The sequence below is a fragment of the Watersipora subatra genome, chromosome 2, assembly GCF_963576615.1.
Source record: "Watersipora subatra chromosome 2, tzWatSuba1.1, whole genome shotgun sequence".
NCBI lineage: Eukaryota > Metazoa > Bryozoa > Gymnolaemata > Cheilostomatida > Watersiporidae > Watersipora > Watersipora subatra.
In genome coordinates, this window is record NC_088709.1 from 14,123,559 (window position 1) to 14,146,271 (window position 22,713).

At 35.8% G+C, this 22,713-nt stretch overlaps 2 protein-coding genes across 2 annotated transcripts; both read left to right on the top strand.

Moving 5' to 3' along the window:
* Window positions 1-2,664: 2,664 nt before the first annotated feature.
* On the top strand, window positions 2,665-11,486 carry LOC137387159 (secreted frizzled-related protein 4-like). Its single transcript, XM_068073481.1, has 6 exons — window positions 2,665-3,040; window positions 5,960-6,220; window positions 6,641-6,742; window positions 8,042-8,328; window positions 9,719-9,804; window positions 11,041-11,486. The coding sequence occupies exons 1-6, from the start codon at window positions 2,833-2,835 to the stop codon at window positions 11,075-11,077; spliced, it is 981 nt and encodes a 326-aa protein (XP_067929582.1). The 5' UTR covers window positions 2,665-2,832; the 3' UTR covers window positions 11,078-11,486.
* A 1,221-nt stretch (window positions 11,487-12,707) lies between these two features.
* Window positions 12,708-22,630, top strand: LOC137387976 (uncharacterized). Its single transcript, XM_068074493.1, has 5 exons — window positions 12,708-12,743; window positions 13,030-13,177; window positions 14,864-14,950; window positions 20,388-20,588; window positions 22,380-22,630. Exons 1-5 carry the CDS (start codon window positions 12,708-12,710, stop codon window positions 22,628-22,630), a joined length of 723 nt encoding a protein of 240 aa, XP_067930594.1.
* The last annotated feature ends 83 nt before the right edge of the window (window positions 22,631-22,713 follow it).

The following is a 22,713-nucleotide window of genomic DNA, read 5'->3' on the forward strand; positions in this document are numbered from 1 at the left end:
TCACTGATAAAGTGCCACTATAGGTGAAGAGTTGAAAAATACAGCACCATGGCATTCAAATAGAGGTTTTACGGTAATTTCATAGCTCAAAGGTTGACTTGCAACAAAATTTACATGACTGTTATTCGGTATCAAAAGGTTCACCATGTCTCACTCTGCTGTGTTGTATCTTCAAAATATGTGGAAATATGATTACAAGCTCTTAAAAGCTCAAAAATGAACAGTTAATCGCAGCCATCACGAAAACACCGTAGGTTGGAATCCCTCTTCAAAATGGTTCAAATGTGACGTAAGATAGTTGAACAGGATGTGCTTCTGTTTACACTTTCATGCAACCTCATTTGTCAAAAGATTTTCACAAATAAACTTCACCCATTCAATAAAACCATGTCTGCTGTCCTTACGCGTCTATTTCACCATCATTGTATTGCTGTCACTTTGAGCACTGATATCTCAAAGCCTACTTTAAAAATCAGTTAATTTTGCAACCTTAGCTCGAGGAGGTGCATATCATCCTCTGATTAACATGAGGAGCCTGTTGGTCACCTGTGATGGTCGAAAAATGCTGCAGAAATTGTTTGCGCCATGTGGCGGAAAATATATGTCACATGATCAGATTATGACTAGATGATTAAACTAAGCTGAAATGAAACTGCTAAATAGCGAGCATCTATATTTGATAAAGGCTTTCCTGTAGAACCCGAAGTGTTTGTCATAAAACTAGTGCTACGAGAAGTCTTATATTGAGCGTTTTATTGGCCTTTCATTTCACGTGATAACATCACATGTCAAAACAATAACTTCGGCGAGTTGAGTACGTCTTCAGAATAAAGGGATTCCAACCTGCGGCCGGCTTTTTAACTGTTCGTTTTTGAGCTTTTAAGAGCTTGTAATCACATTTCCGCATATTTTGAACCTACAACACAGCAGAGTAAGACATGGTGAACCTTATGTACCAAATAACTGTAATGTAAATTTTATTGCAAGTCAACTTTTTACCAAATGCTGTGATTTACATTCATGTTTGTTAGTTTGTAGACCTTTGACATCCACATGCCCTTAGAGTTTCATTAAAAATCATTCACCTAGTTGCAATGTTATACTTATGGCACATTGGTTTTTCCTAGTTATATATATATTACTTTATCAACCTTATTCCGTTAGCAAGCCAAGGCACTTATTTAGCCCGAAAATTACTCTCACTCACAATGGTTTCACATAACCCTTATGTTATTATCACAGTTCCAATAGCAAGCGATGCTATAAAAGTACTCTCATTGACATTGGTTTTGCCTAACTACAATGATATGTTCATGTTTTTAGTTAGTAAGCTGACATCTACGTAGTCATAGAGTTATTCTCACTGGCATTGGTTTCACATAAACAGCATTGTTTAAACTTAGTAACATCTTACCTATTCATCAACTTTATACTTTACGCATTTGTATTCTAGCACATAATAAATTCTACAACCGTCCTTCATCACATCCAGCTTAACCTACTAGACATTCATTACTATTTCCTCCACTCCCGTCTTCTTCTACTACGTGGGGACATAGACAGGTCTCCTATCAGATGGCACGGGCTTGGAACCTATTGCCTGGCAGTCTCCGCTTGATTGCCAATGCTCACAAATTTAGAGCGACTTTGAAACAACATCTGCTTGGATTACTGGGATAGCTTAGGTCTATTGACTTTTAGCTGCTTTGTCTGCTGACTTGGGTTCAGCGCCGGGATTAGCTCTGCTATTGCGCATATGGACCCTCATTCTCTACAGATTTCTTATCTTTTATATGTTGTATATTAAAATAATGAAAATAAATACATACATATGGTAGCTGTAGTTTGTGTTGGTCATATTCAATGGTTATTAAGGATTATATCATCCACTCTAGGAATGTTTATGTCAAGGATTTTACCAGCACTGTAGTGTGAGATTGAACAAACTATTAACTGGGCGGACACTTGGGTATTCATAGAAATTTTTGGAAAGTGCTAATCAGTGTGGTCTATGTAATAAAACTGTCTGTAAGTGCAATTTAATTGGTAATTTAAACATGTTTGGCTACGCTTGGGCGTCGGTCAGCTAGCCTCATCTACTTATCATATCAATTTGATACATCAGAGGTATAGGCAGATTCAATATTTAGCAAATTGACAAACAAGTGCTATTTGTGTTGGTGTGTTAGTAGTTATATATTGAAGTTGTCTGTGAACTCACAGGTGTGGGTTAAAGGTTTACTTGTGACAAAATTCACATTACAGTTATTTGGTATCAAAAGGTTCACCATGTCTTACTCTGCGTGAGTTAAGATTGAAGCGAAAAAATGAGTTCATATTGTGTGTTAATTAATTGGATGTCTGTTGCAATCCTTTAACCACATACTATTTGTACTGCTACTGCTGTAGAAGAGAAATGCTACATTACTGAAATTTGTTTATTGGCAGTGAAACGGTAAACAACTAAAGGACAACAACACGCGTGCAGAGGGCCTAATGAAATTGCTCATATTGTAAGCAACAACCAACAGAGTATACCGTGATAGGGAAATCCCAGCGTTAAATCAGGTGTGGTTTGATTGGTCGTCTGCTGAGGATTTCATTGGCCAACCAGAATGCAGTTACTGTCATGCCATTCGTGTCTCACTACATCTACTAGGTGGCTGATCCTAGAGGCCCAGAAACGCATACAATCATTCTGAGGGTAGTTGTGAATATTTCAGGATGAATTAATACATAGTACGAAGCAGCTGTAGACAGTTATTGAAACCATCTGCATAACCTGTCAGAGACTACTGCGAGTCACATACACACAGAAAAGGACACACAGAAATGGGCTTAAGCAGAATTGAACACATCGGCCTGGCTTTGTTATGTCTATGGAGCCTTTGTAGAGACAGTCATCAAAGTTCGCAATGCGAGCCAATAAGAATACCGATGTGTATGTCTATGCCATGGAATCTAACACACATGCCAAATTTTATGGAGCAAAGTTCGCAGCAAAATGCTCAGTTGAAGATAGAGGAATACCAACCGCTGGGTAAGTAGCACTTACTCTGCCAATATTGGCTCATTTCACTTCATGGTCTTCAGGACTAGTTACGTCTTACTTTTCTTTGATAGTCTTCTACCCCCCCCCACCCGATGCGTTGTTATTATTTCTGACTTGTTACAGGGGCCTGCCTAGCTATTGTATATAGATGTACACTTATCTCTCTTTACTGTACAAGTTATTGAGTGTACAAAACGATGTGTGTCTAAAAATATCCTCAAAGTTTTAATTGAGAAACAAGAAAAATTTCATCCGCTGCATCCATTTTAGCTGTTTGGCTAGTATTCCAGGGCATGACTGCCTTGTATCATTATTATCATTTTATTCATTAAGATATGTAAATTTATCCGTGTCCACTCTGTAATTATTATTTTTCTGACAATTCTATTATCAAGTTTTGTTCAGTAATTGTCGGTGAATAAAAATTACATGGGCTAGTATTTTGTGGTGTGGGCAAAGGATGGCGCAGCACAATTAGGTGTAACCAGCCCACACAGTCAACAACCGCAAGTATTTAGTGTCAGTCTTTGCTTACAGCTCACAGCACTGTCCTGTCAAAATCCGCTACATGAATTATACAAGTGTCAAGTCTTCCTCATTACAACTTGTTTCCACCACTACGGGGCCTTTCTATGAGCCCTCGACAGCCTGCCATGACCGCAACTTTCTGCACTCAACACTGCGAATCATATTTTCTGCAAAGCTGCTTGTCAGGCAATGAATAAATTCAGGAAACGCAAACTGATTTATTTCGATTTCAAAAATGGTGCCAGTTCACTGCAAGTTCACTGGAGCAATTTGGCACAAAAAGGTTCTTTTAGTTTTGAAAAAAATAATACAGCATTCGCCAAAATATGCCCTGCTAATGAAAATATAGGCATTCCAAAAAATTCCTCTGTTACAATAAAAAAGATGTCACTCTTGACCACATCAAAGCGTGGTGCCATCTCTCACATTAAAAGGAAACATTAATCCTCGACTGCACCTCCAAATATTTGAATATTTGTGACTCAATGAACAAGTATTTTTGCACATTACTGCATATCGGTTTGTCAAGTATCTTGTCATGATGTCATGCATGTCTAGCCAAAAGTAATTTGGCTTTGCCACGATTGCTTAATACAATGTATTAGTGCGCAAGAGTAGTCATAAATTTATCATTGCTTATCGTTCATAGGGATGGCTTTATTTGTCTATTGAATGGCTCAAGCACTGACTCCTTTAGCCCTGTGTGTAAGCCTATCATTAGATATACCTGCCACGAGGTGTCGATCCACCCTTGATGACAGTATGTCATTATACATACCTGCCACGGCGTGTCACTTGATTAGACTGTCAGCTTAATAGCCATCTTACAGATATAAAGTTTAATAATAGGAAATCTAAAGGCTATGTTCCCTAGCATCATTGCAAGCTTTATCAATCAGCCATCAACATAACAACTTCCAATTGTTTAACAGATCTGTCACTCATAGAGTGTTCATGTCTATGGCTAGTTCAGGAGAATACATGAGTGCTTGGCATGTCCATTGAGTACGTGAGCTGACTAATTATCTTTGCGAGGAGATACGATCCTGAACAGCGAAAGCAATTAGTGATTCAATAGCCGCAATAGTTTGTACTTTTGTTTAAATGCTTGATATAAGTATATGACAGGAAAGAAACTCGAGACATAGAGATGTCACAGACACCATAGACATCGACGCGTCATAAGTATAAACTTTCAGTTTGTGAAAGAAATTGTTATAATTTGAGATCAAGGAATGCAGGTCTAGAAGATATATGCTAGAGATCAGGAAGAGCTCATCAAAAAAGCGGCGTTCAATTTTTCATTTCTCATTGTAAATATTTATCTTAGGACAATCCCAATGTAAATTGACACTGAGTAAAGATCATTTGTAACTGAACAGAATGACATGATTTTATGGCAGATCTGCTATTTTTTCCACAAACAAATCAGTTAGAAGACATGACAGAAGTGATATGATGTTAAGAGAGGAGACATTTATAGCTTGGTCACTTGACAAGTACTGCAATCAACCCTTGCAACATCAAAAACTACATTTACATCTAGATTCAAGCAAGCATCTGTCATAGATGACGATACTAAATAGATCAATTTAGAACTGTGTCCGGCCATAAAAGCGTGTTTGGTTGACCCTTGCCTTGACTTGAAGATGGTAAACATAGAGCTCTATCTCTCTCTGCATATCTGAGAGGACGCTACCACCTGAAGAATCAGTAGTGTTCTTAAGTTGATTTACCTTTGGTAAATGGCTCATCGATTTCATTTGCTGGTAGACAGAACAATTTAGTATCAGGTTTTCTTCCTGTCACTACCAACCATTTTTTCAAGATGGAGGATTGTACTCCAACCTTATAAGCACAGGTCGACACTAGGTTTTAGTAACCCCTATAGCAGATTTGTTTGCCATTCTATTACTGGTTGCTATATGATTTTCACTTGCTATGCCATGAATGGTTGCTATATGATTATTACTTGCTATACCATGAATGATTGCTATATGATTATTACTTGCTATATCATGAATGGTTGCTATATGATTATTACTTGCTATACCATGAATGGTTGCTATATGATTATTACTTGCTATACCATGAATGGTTGCTATATTATTATCACTTGCTATACCATGAATGGTTGCTATATTATTTTTACTTGCTATACCATGAATGGTTGCTATATGATTATTACTTGCTATACCATGATTCGTTGCTATATGATTTTCACTTGCTATGCTATGACAGGGTGCTATATGATTATCACTTGCTGTACTATACGCTGCTATACTGTAGCTGATTGCTATACTAAACAAGGCATTTAAGAACAATATAACAACGATCAACAATACCTTCTTGCATTAAAAAAAATTTTCATATTTTCAGTACTTGATAACTGCAGTCAGCACCTGCAGTTCTTTCTCTGTGCACTTTTTGCACCAATCTGCATGAACAACTTCCATGACAACCCAATACCACCATGTCAAGAGGTATGCGAGGAAGTTAAAAGTGATTGTGAGCCTGTGATAAGTGAAAAGTACAACAAGACTTGGCCAGCTGATATTGACTGCTCAACATTTCCTCGATATAGCAATGAAGTGTGCATCGATCCACAGGCTATCCAGTTGGAGCCACCCAGCATTGCTGGTAGGTGTTCACATATTTTAATACATTATCTCAATTGTGTAATCAACAATGTGGAAACTTGGGCCAATTTTAATAATGGCATAATTTCGAAATAAGTGATTAATTTAAAACTAGATTTGAAGTGCCTGGATGGGATCATAAAAACAGACATCGCATAAGCTCCATTGGAGTTGTGCCATGTTGAAGTTTGAACTTGGGCCATCCTTGGTAGTATGTTGCTACCTCCTTACGAATAGCCTAAACATATTTTGTGTGTTGGAACTTTGGGGATTCTTAACATATAAATAAAAGATGACGTAAGAGTTATTTTATTATATTGTATTATTATTATATTATATTGTCTCTACAAAAGAATAACTTTAAATGTTTAGTTACTCCTCAATCGATCTCTGACGTCTGTCTTTTTTATTGTGTGTATAGAGAACGAAGACAGCTCGGTGAAAAAGGGCAGGAATTCCTGTAACTGTAGGAAAAAGACCAAACTGCATATGAGACGCTATGTACAGGCCAACTTTGATTATGGTAAGAAGCGGGTGTTACTTATCAGACTGCCAAAACATATCTCATCAAATTGTCTCTTTCGCTGGCAACTACATTTATGTACTTTTGGACATGCATGGTTAGTAACAGAACTAATTAGTAACGGACTGGGTGAATATTGAGCACATGATTGTCTGCTTTATGAATGTTAGAAATGATTCATTTCAGAACTGGCCTTATCGTTTGATTTATGTTCTCGGTAATCCAGTGAACGGGTAGCATCTGGGCTTCAGTTCCTGCCAACAATTGACTTGGACCTACATCAAGAGACGTCTCTATATAACCATATGCTTTACAAGTTATACATTTCGTACGCAATCACATTATCAGCTAGAAGCTTGTAACCAAAAATTAACTATCTGAAGTAACCGTTCAGTTTGTACTTGTGCTGGGCACGAGTACTTCTTGGCGAATGGGTTTAGACTCACCCCTTCTATTCGAGTATCGGGTAGCTAGTAGTGCTGGGCACGAGTACTTTTTGGCCAATAGGTTTTTTGGATTTCGGGTTTGTTGATTTTTGCTAAAATTTCAAAATATCGAACATATTTAAAATTTACAATGCAATTATAATTCTATTCAATTTATTTATTATTTGTTACTATTTTCTATCGACAGATATTCGCGCTCGTTAACAAGCAGGTTCTTAAACAGTGCTCATAGCGCAGCGCGCAATAGACCGAGTTTTTGTCCACTCTACTCAACGGATTCGTGTACCAAAACTCGCACTCGCAAGTCTAAAACCGAACCTGCAAGATCGGAATACTCAAAATTTCTATTATCCGAGGCTCGAGAAACGATAAACCCGCGTTTAATTAAATCGCAAGTACACGCAAAGTTCCCTTGAGGCGAATGTTACGATGAACGAGTGGTCATAAGACATACCTAAATGGTTAGTCTACATGTAATTAAGTTTTAACCACCAATCTTTGTCATAACAGTTTGTGTTGCAAAGAGAAAGAAGTTGACAATAGCAATTCAAACCTTTTTAATGTTTCCATACAACTTTACTCTCATGCCTTGGATTGGTAATAGTTCATCAAAATACTGCTGTGATGTGATCCCACATGCATGGTAAAGTGATGGCTAATCGATTCAAACAGTTCTCGAAGAAATGAATCATTCTTTGATTCGTCAACTCAGTTTTAAGCATTATATGGTTGTTAAAACATATAGTGGTTGTGGTTATTGACAGAATGAATACTGGATAAGACATTCGATTCAATTCAAGCTGTTTTCAAACCACTGAAACTACCAGTTGTAGCATCGGCTCGTATGTTTCAGTACTCAAAGTGGCAGGAGAAGGTACCAGACAGGTCGGACAGGATCTCATCATGTCCTGGACGATCAGGACAATAATAAAAAATGAAGCTAACCTAAAAGTGCGAAAACATGCGAATCTGATATTATGGACAGAAGGCAAGAGTTGTGCAGACCCCTGTCCATCAATTCGATATGGAAAGGAATATATTATAGCATGCAATAAAAGGATAAGGAATGGAAGGCTGCTCTTTGACATTAACAAATGCATGATAGCAAGATGGAAGGACAAGTGGACACAGACAATAGAGGTGAGGTGCAGCGATAGGCCTTTATTGTTGGTTCGTGTTCATAATCATTGATTAATAGCGTGTTATTAATTGTAAAGGAGTTGTCCTCTCTGGGTAAGCAACTCCATTTAGAGCTAAAACTGAAGCTTAACTGATTAGTTATTTTTACACTGGCGAAAAAACAGGTGAGCATTTGCAATGCCTAACAAATAGCCATTTTGCTTGAAACACCCAACATGTTGACCTTCACTATAATACAGTACATAAAACCACTTGTGTGGAGTTTGACATAAAGCTAGGCACGACTGATATGTTATATGGGACACAAATTGTGAGCCGGCACCTATTAAGTTAACTTTTTAATACATACAACAAAACAGCTAAGGTAATAAAAAACTGCTATTCTTTTTTAATATGTTCAGTTTATTATGTAAAATTGGTGAAGTGCAATAACTGCCCACTTTATTGAGTGGATGCGATCTAAAAACAATCATGCAATTTAGGGTACTAAGTTGGTACATTTGTGAGTGCACATGCCTTATTATTGTAAACTCTTCATACAGTAGTTGTAATAATTCTTGACCAGGCTGTACATCTATATACATAAATCTCAGTGTTCGTCTTTGTGTCTAACCTTGTGTCCAGTTATAGCAATTACAATCTAGCAATGAAAAATCCGCTTCGCAGAGGATTTGATCTCACTACCTCCAGATCTGAAGACCGGCTATCTAAACCACTACACAACGATCATTCAACTGATCATAGTGATGAATGATTGTGATCACATTAATTACATTTGTTAAAACAATCACACTTGAAGCGCTTGGGTTAATAACTAGCACAGTTGACCGTTACGTTGCGCACAACGTTACGATTATTAGGCTTTTGGAAAAAATTTAGACTACTAGTTTACGAGGTAAGCTATTCAAATTAATATGCTAATTATTTTATTACCCGTGCAACGCTAGGTATTTGGCTAGTTCACTAATAAATGTACATTTTTAGTGCTATTTTGAATTATTCATCACTTATCTTTAATGTTACTAGAACAAGTTCTTTCAAAGGCAGACTTATCATTTCCTGTAACAATCTCTAGCACAAGTGTGATGCGAAAGCTCAAAGCAAACACAAGCATATCAGATCAAGTGACAATGTCATTGCACAGAAGTGCCACACATATCAGTGCATGCTATGGTGCCAGACACTAGCCTCTGTAGCCACAAACTGCTTCACTTACAACTTTGAAGCTATTTATAGTATTTGAAACCTTACTTTGGCCTGCGAAGCGTTCTTATTGCAAGCCTCTTGAACAAAGGGATACGCCAACAGTAACTGAAGAAGCCTCCTTTAGTGCCTGTGCCATCACCGTGATATTTAGCAATCACTATGTGGAGTTTTTGCTCGTTTACAGAGCTGGGAAAGGATTGCTAGTCTCCCTGAAAAGGCCAGGAACGATGAGCTGCGTCGACTACGGCGTCTGAAAAAAAGTACAAACAGGTCAGTACAAATGTTGTATAAAGTATGCTTGATTGGATGTTCTACATCTTACAATGGAGTCTTTTTCAGCCATCATTAGCATTAAAGTAGAATACACGGAGTAATTATGAATTCAACGTTTCGGAAAAACATTAATCACTATTTACTACTTTTGAATTAGTATATAATGTAATTAAATCGACCTGCTTAATATTCTATTCATTAGCCTTGAACCGCATCTGCAAGCATATTCAAACAACGTATAACATCTCAAATTATTTTAGAGTATTCTCCTTCTGTATTTGGTATCTGTTAACACCCCGTAATTGTTTAGGATAGCTTATACATGTGTATTCTCACCAAGAGGAGTCTGCGTACAATATAACCCGAGTGCATGTTACACATGTATTGTTATAACGACTGACATCCTAACAGTCCCATTGTGCTGTGAGATCGTCAGGTGTAATAACTATACGCATAACTATTCCAAAATGTGATGAGGGCAGGTTTTAGAATGTTCTGAGTTCGAATCCCGTACAATACAATCTTCTCAACATCCACTTGTTGCTTCGGATAGACAGACACGCGGCTTTTATTATAGTAAAGGTTACTCATAAACATCTTTAGCTAAAATGTTACAAGATAAAAACAACTTTTTCGAACTTCAATGAAGAATGATGTCTCAACTCTAACAGAGTTCCCTACTGGGTAAAAAGCCCAGGAGCTGTGAGCCAATCTTCAAAAAAACTAAAGTATTTTTAAGGTCTTATTGTTTGGTATATGAAAGTAACCAGTGAATTGTTACGGATGACGCAGCCAACTTCAAGCTTTTCCGTATAAAATTTCATGCCAACTTTTAAAATCATGAGCCAATGAAAAAAGAAAATGATTCCAAACACTTTTAAATCAGTAAATCTTAGAGTACAAGGCAATGCCTTTAGCTAGATGACCTATATAAATTGTCATCGCAGTGATTTCTTGTTACAAACAATTGTTGATCGACCAAAAATGCAGTTCAAATCCTTGTTACAAAATCTGTCTTCTCTTAAAAGATGCGTTCATCAATTTAGTATAAAAAATAAAGATAAATGATCCATTTTGACAAGAAAAACTTCACCTACCTAAATTTCACTGCTAGGGGGCATCAAAAAGTTAGCTGATAAACTCTTTGAAACCAAAATTGCTTGTACAAAAATGTGTACATTTGCAATGAATGATTAGGTCCATATGTGAACCATGTATACATACCTGTTACAGAGAGGAAGCGCGTGACGAGCCTGCAGATGGATCATAGCTCAACAGATAAACTTCCTTTCACAAAATATGGCTTTATTATTTATATTTCCATAATCATATCTCTATGTTAGCATTGTGCATTAATCTTATATATGCAATCTTGGGGCTTCGTTAGATATGCTGTTCACACAATTTTAACTGTTATTTGCATCTGTGTAAGATTGACTGGATCTGCTCTTGTCTCTCTTTTGTTGATATATGCAGCCATTTTAAACCCTACAATTACTGTTGTTTATTTTATGATAGCTAAACTACCAGGTATAGGCCTGGCCTAGTTATATTACACCAGCTTCATTATTCCAGTTTCATGTATTCCAACCAAGATCTCTATGTGTGAGTTGAGAAACATACTTACTCACAATGTATTAAGAAGCTTAATAAATGACAACTATAGTCAAGGAATCGAATCAAGATTCTCTGTTTCTATGAAATTTTGTTAGGGCCACATTAAAAACCAAGCTTGGAATGCTTCAGTAAAATAACAAGAATCATCCCATCAGAATACTACATACAGTGGGTTGACTTACAAACTAATATCACAACTTTCAAATTTCTTCCGAGCAAAAATTAAGTCACACAAAAGTTACGATGCAATATCTTCCTATATAAGATTTTGCAAGCATCAGATAGATGGCTATGGATTTTTAGAGTTCCTCTACAAAAAGGTGCCAATCCAAAGATATTTGAAAAGAACCGAATACCGCAGATATTTTAGTGAATACCGATTTTTATGGCAAAGATGTAGTTTGATCTCATGGGCATCGGCTCATTATGAAGTCCAATTTATAACCCAGCATTCAGCTCTGGAAAGTTCTGGAAAGCTTGAGATGAAGTGATTAATTCCTTCATTTAACTTTCAGTTGAAAAATATCTCAGACCTAAAAAACAGAAAAACATGTCTATGTCTATGATGGGGAGAGAGACATACCATTAATACATTGCCAACAGGTAAATTTTTGGCCTAACAGCGAACAAAATTAGATTACACTACATTGACTTGAGCAGCTTCAAAGACAATCTCCTATCTCACAGAACCTCATTCTAAGCAAACAAGATCTAAGGCTAGGTAAAGAAAAAATGGTTCTGAAAAAAAGGATTAAAACAGATTTACTATTGGATTAATTGGTAGCAATATATGCTCAGAGTAATAAATGTGATACATAATAATAATGTACATACCTATACACAATAGTCTGCCTTCAACGAACAGTTGTGAAGAATGTGACACAAACAGCGCTTAAATTTAAGCCACTTAAACCCATTAACCATTCAATCACCACCAACCGCTTTTGTTAAACAAACTGTTTGTAAATGAAATCGATGCTTAATTCTAAAAGCATTGAATTTAAATGCTCTCTGAGTTCACATACCTCTCAGACAATGTGACCCGTGCTGCTAATTAGTTTCAACCTATTATAGTTTTCATAAATAGCATGCTTTATGCTCATTTTTCTGTAATGTGATACACGCTCAGAGTTAAAAGACTTGAGCATGTGGCAGCAGCAAGACAGCACACTCCACGCTTACATTCTAATAGTCAGGTCAGCTATTGAGCTTCAACGATGCAAAGAAGAAGCTATTAACCGAGGAGTATCTGCGAACAAGTCACATCAAGGACACATCTGACTATGGCGGCAGGTGCGGCTCTCACTTTAGAAAAAGAGGTAAGAACATTGCAAAGTATTTGATCATCATCATATTTGGCAATTTCATGAATGTATTAATTAATAAAAGATGAACTGGATAAAAACTAATTACTGCATAAATTTGTTTATGGATTTTCTCAAATGCAGAAATTATTGCTAGCAAATCTAACGGGTTAAGTTTTATGAAACGATCCATAAATTTTATTAGCACAGCATTTTGCTGGCAAAACTGTTGAGGGAGAAACTGTGATAATCACAGAACTCTTCAGCCCACCTGAAATAACATGCATACAATTTAATACAGTGTAGACTCCCTCCGCTATCCAAACCGAAGTTGCAGAAAACTCTGAGCGGAGTCACCACTGGTTACAGCAATAGAGGAGTTGCCAAGTTGCATCCGAGACCAGAGAGCTCTAGCAACCAACCCGGATTGATCTTCGTGAGATACGGAGGTACCGCTTCAGTCAAACAGCACAAATTACACCGTTGCGTGCTGAGATGTTTTTAGCTAGCCGCCTGTCAAGAAGTTTGTACATGTTTTTATCTGAAAATCTGCCTGACCATCCATTACATTCCTGCTTTCCCAAAAACCACTTCCCCTTGTACCAGACACCAACACCATGCTGGTTCAAGTTATATAATAGCATTATGCAAAAAGAGCTTTTTCTTTTAATACACATAATTTACTATTTTTGGCTTTTGTCTTGTGGTCTAATTTGATTTAAACAGCTTTGACTGATGTGAATAAAGTAAACATATATCAATCTATATCCAATCAAATTTGGAAGATGAGTGCTATACAGCCATTGGTCACTTCTCTGACCAACTAGTCTGAGTGTTATGCAATGAAGACCTTGTATAACAATAAAATTATTTTATGGCATTCTTAAACTTCTTTCTAGGCATAAACAGAAGAGACAAAGGAGAGAATTTCAAGGCTTTCTCACAGTATCTTAACTGAAACTATTTTTGCAAAAATAATAAATGCATAAAAGGAGAATTAAAGGAAACATTTTGGGTCTCTTTTACTTCCTTTAAGCTAAGATCATTTTAGCAAAGGTTACGAATTTTTTGGTTCAAATGGGAAAACATAAATTATCAAGACCACTAATATCTAATTACTCTCAACCTCTAAAGCAGCATGAAACTTCTAGAATACCACAGATACCGTAAAACCTCCATTTGAACAGCACCTTTGAGAAAATCTGGTAGAGATGCATCATGATTTTGGGTCTTTGGTGACGTTGGTTATGGTCAAGGTCACTTCTACGAGAACGCCACTCTAAAAAAAGGGTTCAAAAATATGGCTGCCCTTTCATTGAACACCACCTCTATTTGGCTGTCACTTTGACATTTTTCGATATTTATGAACCCATAGTAGAAAGTGATCAATAGAAAAGTGTCCAAAAATGGTACTAACAACGACTCGGTTACATCAATAACGGTTAATTCTTTCGTGTTGCTGTAGGGGTTGCCATGGCTTTAGTGATGGCGTGTCTGAGAAGATCGAACTTTACAATCATCAGAGCTCCACTCTGATTCTAAGTCCCTAAAATCTAAACCCGATCCATTGTCTTCAGATTCATCCATAATGTGGTTTACGATCTTACCTGAGGATTTTAAGAAGGTTGAAAATACTCTTCAGGAACACTTCACAACAAAATAGCAGCCATTGTTATGGCGTAGAAACGTCCGTTCCATTTTTTTTACTCAAAAGCTTTAGGGTTTATTCTTTAAAACTTTGAAAGCGACACCATTCAAATAATTAATAACTGTATCCATCTAATATGTTGTAATCAAAGTAATTCCTTATTTAACTCTGTCTGATACTTCGAGGTATATGAAAAAAAGTTTAACAGAAATGCCGAGGCCGACGAAATTAATGTGTCCCCGCCTAAGGAGAATGCTAAATATAGGTGACATTTGCATCGCTTCACCAGTAAAAGAGTTGAATTTATCTTCCCAAAATTCTCACGAGCTAGTCGACAAATACAGCATCACCCTCTATTTGAACATCACCTCTAATAAAATGCCACTATAGGGGAAGGATTAAAAAATACAGCGCCATGGCATTCAAATAGAGGTTTTGTGGTAATCTTCTTGTTTGCCATTAAATACTAATCTATGATATATTACAGCCAATAGAACAATGATACTCAATTCCTTCTGCAAAACCCTACACCTCCTGAACTTTATGAGACGCATCTCAGGGTGCAGACCACTTGGTGAGTATCTCTCAAGCCTCTTCTGTTATCAGCTACCTCCGCCGTCATGTTTTTTTTTAATGCCATAAACAGTTATCAGCTATAAAAAAAACTTCACAATACGGCGGTGAAACAAGTTTGCTTGAATCAACAGTTGCACTTATCAACTGGTTATATGTTTCTTTTGGTTATTATAATGTGGAAGCCATTTCCTTTTAAAAACCATGAACACAGAGTTCCAGGCCAATGAGTCTGACGCACACAACAATACATCGCAAAGATGGATTTACTCTGCACCTGGCTGCCCGTTTGCTTAATTTCATTAGAGTTGAAGGGTTTTGAGGAGCGAGGAAAGAGCTAGCACTCTCATTGGACTAATTCCAGACAGGCGTAGTCTTTTGTTTGCAGTTACGATTTAATTCAAATTTATGGTTATGAAGAGCGGTACTTGCGCAACGGTAATGGGTGCTTCACGAAATTTAATCAGCTAGATCGAAATGTAATCAAAAAATAATGATGAAGCCGCATAAGGAAGGCGATAATTCCATTGTTACTACTTCTGCTATTACAAGCTCTAACTTGGTTAATGCTACCCAATTCGTCATATTTCTAATAGTAATTTCATGTAAACAGTACATACCAAGCCTAATTTGCGTAGGACCTTAAGTCCTAATATGTAGGACTAAAGGACAAAATATACATCACATTTTACATCTGCTACATACCGTGATATATTTCCAGATTTATACAGCGTTTACAGGCCTTGTGCAAATGTAGTGTGTACAAAAAGTGTTTATTGAATGCAATATATGTTATTTACAACTTTCATACCACACATATGAAAGTTAGGTTAGAATATGTATTCTATCTGGTACATAGTACGAAATGCCATGCGGTTTATGTATACAATGTGCGTAGGTCTTATGTATATCTTATGTTAAATATACACCATGAAGACCCGAGACATATATGACTACAAATCACATCATGTACACGGTGAGGATGCTATGTGTATCATATATGGCTATATATATTATACTTTATAACTCTATTAATCAATCATATTTGGTCATATTGTATGTCTGTTAGCCGGCGTAAATGCTACACGTTTCCATATTTTTGGCTGATTTCATCCAAACTTCACACGCATATGTTTTGGGCCTTCAGCCAGGTCACCAAAATATTTGGTTTAAAATTCCATCTGGTTTCTGAGAAGCAGCCTTTTAAGCAACAATCTGACTAGAAACTCAAAAATGCCCCTTTGCATGCATTAAGGACAATTACTCGCAATGAACGCAAACATGGATTGTTATCAGGAAGGCAGTGTAACAATTTGTCTTAAAAATCTACACTCATGCTGCAGGCTAATTAAAACTGAAAGAAATCTTGGGAACACTGAGCTTAATACTATTATCTTACATATATTGTATATAATATATATTATATATACCACATATAAAATGTGTATACCATAAGCTATATGTATAGTACCATGTGATGAATACATTGCAAGTAAATATAGGGTACAATTGATTTACGCACCAGTCAGAAATACCTGTATAAATGCATATCTTAAACTGTACAATAAGAAAGAATAAGCAGAAATATTCTGGCTGTAATTTCTTCTACATACATAAACATGAGTCATCTATTTTGTACTTGTACCTATATATCTTGTATCTATATTTCAAAATATCAATTTGATGAAAGATTTTTCCCTCTGAGAAGCCTCACTATCACAAATTACTTGAGGAAGCCAAAATACTTCAGATATAAATTATGGAAATGAAACGAACGATTGTCACAGTTCATTAGATTGTTAAAATGTTGGCAAGTGTCAGGCATCTTGCATAATGTCAATTTCATCGATAATTGTGGCAATCAACTCCAAACTTATAATGAAATGACCATTGCAATTCAATGCTGCAATTTCGCCTAACGATATAGCTAGTTCCTCAAGAACAAAATGCTGTCAAGTAAATGGTTTAATAGCATGAAAAACCAAGATGGTAGCTTAAATAATGGTTTCTGTTGGCTTTGTCTAGTTGGACCTTTTGACCTTACATAATTGTGTGCTTTTCTCTTTCAACTGTTTGTAGTTTAAACAACTATTATAATGCTTACGCTTTTTTGTTTAAATAACTGTTTTATACTGCTATATTGCTCTCTTGCCGGCTACAGCCAAGTCAGTTCAGATTTTAGTAATAAAACAGGTAAGTCCAGCTATTAATCTTGTAACATAAACACACATAAAGGGTTCAAAGATATTGACCTTATCAATCGCCTAATAACTAATCAATGTACAATCAACATAATTGTTCCCTTCTCTTATTTTAACTATATACTAGCATCCTGGCAGCATCGTGTACCATGATAGATCGTCAGGCGTGCTAATAAAACACAGGGAATAAGTATATGCACAATAAATTTGAACGTCATGGATGATCGGCGCATGTGGTAACTTTGCCAGGCGGTGAAGCGAAATGTCAAAGAATGAAATCCCATACAAAGTTGTCTTTTTTCCCAACGCTCAACCATGGCCTCGGAGAGACGGCAGACGCGGTTTTACTATGGTAAAGATCTTACGATAGTTAAATCTTTACTATAATAAAAATTTGGTGTCAAATCCGTAGATTACGGTATGTCAGCGTATTTATATATTCATATATATATTTCTCAAAGTATGTATGCGTGTCCCTCCAGCTATAGCTATTATTAGAATAGCCTAGCTGGACAATGCTGACGGAACATAATGGTGTACCGTCATTAGAAGCCTACTAGCTTACTGTAATTTTCCATTGAAAATGTGCCAGGCTGCTTGGCAATGGCCTGCCACTTGCTGGAGAGTTGTCTGTAAGCAAGTGGCAGGCAACTCTCATTACTTCTCATTGTTTATAAGTTGATTTTTAATACCATTTTCCATTGGCAATATGCCAGGCTAATAGCAAGTGGTAGGCAACTCTCATCACTTCTCATTGTTTATAAGCTGATTTTTAATACCCTGGCAATGCCGGGAGGCACAGCTAGTATATATAATATATATATATATATATATATATATAACTTTATATATATATATATATATATATAACTTTAACTTTATATATATATATATATATATATATATATATATATATATATACGCCTACATATATATATATGCTCGATGTATATAAGTCTATATATACCTATATATGCTCGATGTATATATATGTATACATATATATATACTAGCTGAATGCCCGACGTTGCCCGGGTAATAAATAAAAATCTTTACATAGAAAATCTCTTTTTATTTCGCATATACAACATTTACAATTTTAACTTTTAAACTTCATATCATGGGAAAAGTGTTTTTTGTGCAGTTTAAATGAATTGAGAGAAAAAAACCAGCCGTACAGGTTTTTAAACTATATACCTATATATATATAGGTATATAGCTAGAAACCAGCCGTACAGGTTTATAGTATATAGGTATATAGCTAGAAACCAGCCGTACAGGTTTATAGTATATAGGTATATAGCTAGAAACCAGCCGTACAGGTTTATAGTATATAGGTATATAGCTAGAAACCAGCCGTACAGGTTTATAGTATATAGGTATATAGTTGGAAACCAGCCGTACAGGTTTATAGTATATAGGTATATAGCTAGAAACCAGCCGTACAGGTTTATAGTATATAGGTATATAGTTGGAAACCAGCCATACAGGTTTTCCAACTTTTTCAAACAACTGTAACTTTCAAATTTCATATCATGAATAAAGTGTTTTGTTGAAATAAATTAGGAGAAAAAATAAAACTGTTACGGTGTTTAAATGTAAATGTGAAATCATTAGCAAGTATTGGCTAAATATAGTCTGTTTTGCTACGATTACAATGAAAAATTATTTGGTATACGATTATATGATGTTAGTTCGTTTCAGTGCTGGAATCATAAGGCGAAAATGTCAGATGTATACGTATAGAGTGGTATAGAAACCCATAGTAATTATCTAATGCAATCACTGCCTGGTAAAATCATCATCACTAAAAATAGTAACAAAACAATATATTAACCTTGATAACTATAGTTACCTACAATAACTTTAGTGCATTTTGTGGTTATGATTTGCAAGGAAATGTAACATTACAATGCGCTACGTGCAGAGTTCTTACCTTCAAGACAGACATGTAACATAAACGGTGAATCCAACTTATATATGAATTTAGCTTACTAAAATCATATTTGAAGGAGGCTTTAGAATGCATTTTACTAGACTTTTAACCAAAATTTTATCACTCATATGTTTGTAAACCCGTTTTTAACATAACGGATGATGCTGAACTGAGGTACAATAGTCAAATTATAATTTCGAGAGAAATTATTGTTGACATCATTTTGCAGAAAACAAATTAGCCCTAGAACAGCGAGGACAAAAAAGCATCCATAAAGTTAATAGAGTTTTAATTAATACGTCATTTAGCGTCTACAATCAAGAAAAGGGTATACGGTGTATGATAAGAGCAATTCAATCGTAAGAATAGCGTAGCTTGGTGGCTAAATGCACAGTTTGAAACTTGTGGTTGTGATCTTTGTGAGTTCAAATCCAGCAGAATGTGAGATTTTAATTCCAAGATTTTAATAGCTATAGCCGGATATCGCGAAGGACATAGACTAACAAACTTTGAGATTTGTGTATAGATACAGTGTGCCCTCAGGTTACGATGACCCTGTTATACGATTTTTTCACCCGGCAATGGAGCACACGCTGATTTATCGGCCCTTACATTCAAAATATTTTTCGCCATATGGAATCAAAAAAGTTTTTCTCAAAACTTTTAATTTAGCCGTCGGTGTGCTGATTATGTCGGAATAACAAATATGCCAATATGTTATTTGCCACAATACCTCTAATAATAAATGGAAGAGATACAATGCTCGATCTCGCTAAGTTCGATGTTGTTTGTCATTAGTTATTGTGTAAACAAAACTGGAAACAGGTGAAAAGATTTTAGTGATGAAAAAGTTGAAGTTCAGTATATAATTAAAAATACATAGTATAACTTAGCTTTAAGTATGTGTTTAGCAAGCTAAACTCATTTTAGTTAAGTTCAACGTTTACTTTATACATCTGCCTCAAAAGTAAGAACTCCTACAGTATGTACCACACATATTACATTGTAATGTTACATTTTATTGCAGGTCATAACCAATAAATACACTAAAGCTACTGTAGGTAGTTATAGTTACTGAAGTTAACATACTATTTTGTTGCTAATTTTTAATATGCACAGTACATATATAAAATGTTGATGATTTTTATGAGAGGGAACTTGCATTAGATATTTACTATGAGTTTCTATACCCTTCCCATCTATACGAAATTTTCGCCTTACGATGCCAATATGTATGCATATTACTTGAAATGTCATTACAAATGCTATGGCTAAACTACCTGCACATCTATCCTCAACAGATAATATAGACTTGGTCTGTTGGAAAACAGGAGAGCTGCTGCAAATATCACAGCTAGCTGCTGACTATGCCTACAGAACCCTTAAGGATAGAGAAATGTACCTTCTGATCAAAATCACCAAAATGACAAGTGATGTTGGGAGATTATTTCAGTATAAATCCCTCTTGGACAATCTTGACAGGCATAATCCAGAGCTTGCAAGTGAGAAAAACCTGCTCTATTTAAAGTCATATTTTTAGCATAATACTAGCAAACCCTTTGGTAAGTTTGAAGATCATTACTAAAATAACCTACCGTAAAACCTGTATTTGAACGACACCTTTATTTGAATGACATCTTTATTTGAACGCCACTGCTATTTGAGCGCCACTATAGGAGAAGGGCTGAAAAATAGAGCGCCACTCTTTAATTGAACCCCACTTCTGTTTGAACGCCGCTTCTACTTTACCGCCACTATTTGACATTCTTGAACTTTACGAACCCATAATAGAAAGTGATCAGAAAAAAAGTGTACACAAAGCCGTACTAATAATGACTCGGTTACATCAATAATAATTAATTCTTTCGTTGTTTCTTTTTGTACCGAAGTCCGTTTTCCTACTCCAAATCTTAACAGTTTTTCGTTAAAACTTTGAATACCACACCATAAAAATAATTGGTAACTATACCAGGCTAACAGTAGTTCCTTTTTTCAAAAGGTTTTCACATTTACGATAGAATCTGTGCTACTATGTATTTTGTGGCTAACATTTTGAGAGTATATTGAGATTACACGCGGTTTCTCTTTATTCGCATGAGAAGCGTATGCATGTTTTCAAAAGTGCATCGCGTAAAAGTTTTGCTCTGTTAAAAAATTTTTGAACGCTAATATCGACTAACTCAGCTGTGCAGAAGAGTTAAAGTCAGAAGACACTGTGAAAAGTATTGAACAGCAAGAAAAGAATGGAATAGTTTTGGAATAAAAATATCAATTTTTGTTTCTGATTGTATTATACATATGGTTTGTTTATGTCACTCGTTCTTTAATATATATTTGTGGCATTTGATAGATTATTGTTATATAACTCATAGATTAGCAGAGTTATAGCATATTATGTGATAGCATCATTGCAGAAATATGAACTTGGGTTACAATGGATCGATGCTCGTAACTCCTTTTCCATTGCACATAAAAAGCCAGTTTCGGCTGCAAACTGTAGCAAACATATCAATGGGTGCAATGAGCTTTTATGCAACCTTGTTAAATGTAGTTATAAAATAAATATATATATAAAAGCTAGAATGAAATAAAAAACTTGAAAGCTCCAACAAATTGCAATGGAAGTTATAAGATCATCCTAGGCTAATTGCAAGCAATAGATATCAACTGGTAGAGACATGTATCAGCTTCCCGTGCATATTTATTTAGAAATCTATGACAAATTGGAGGTAAGTTAGCAAATTTCTTTCATTCACAGGGTTAATGTCACTCCAAACAAAGAAGAGTGCAATATATAGGCGACATTTGATTTGCCTGAGAAAGGGTTAATTTTGTTTTCTCAATATCCTGGCGAAGTGTTGGAATAATAAAATACCACCCTTTATTTGAATGCCACCTCTAATAAAGCGCCACTCTAAGGGAAGGGTTGAAAAATTGAGCGACATGGCGTTAAACCTCATTTGAATCATGTCAACCTGGAATTATAGGCATCAAATAGCCAATTAGCTGTGTTTAATTTGTTTTGCATCAAGTAGACAATTGACCATATTAAAACTTAGCAACCTTAGCACATGCATAATTACAGTATGTTATTCTATATATTAATACATGTACGTAGAAGCTTGTTTTAAATTCAGCTCTGTGAAATGGGACTTGTCTCTTCTTTATGTAAGGCATATCACAATAGGTGACAACTCCAATCAAACATCATTACAATTGGCAGCCCATCAAGTCCCTGTTTTTTGGCAAATATCTTAAAATACTATTACTGGTCGGCTGTTTTGATTATACAGTGAAACTAGAGGAGCTCTCGAAACCTGGAAAGTCTCACTGTTTAAAGAATAAATGGAGGAAAGGGATAGAGGGAGGAGTCAAACTAGAGAGAAAATCAGGACTTGCAGGAATTCTGGCTGTACAAAGAGAAAAAACTCCAAAACAGAAACAGACCAGACCAGAGATTGCTAGCGCTGCCACTAACTCATATACCCTGGAAACTCCTCACACCGTTGATGGAATGTCTAGGATGAAGCTACCACCCATATGAGAGCTAACCAGAAATTCTCATGTTCCAATATATTAAAAAATTTGATGTAATGTAAAAATTATAGTAAAACATAAAAATGGATT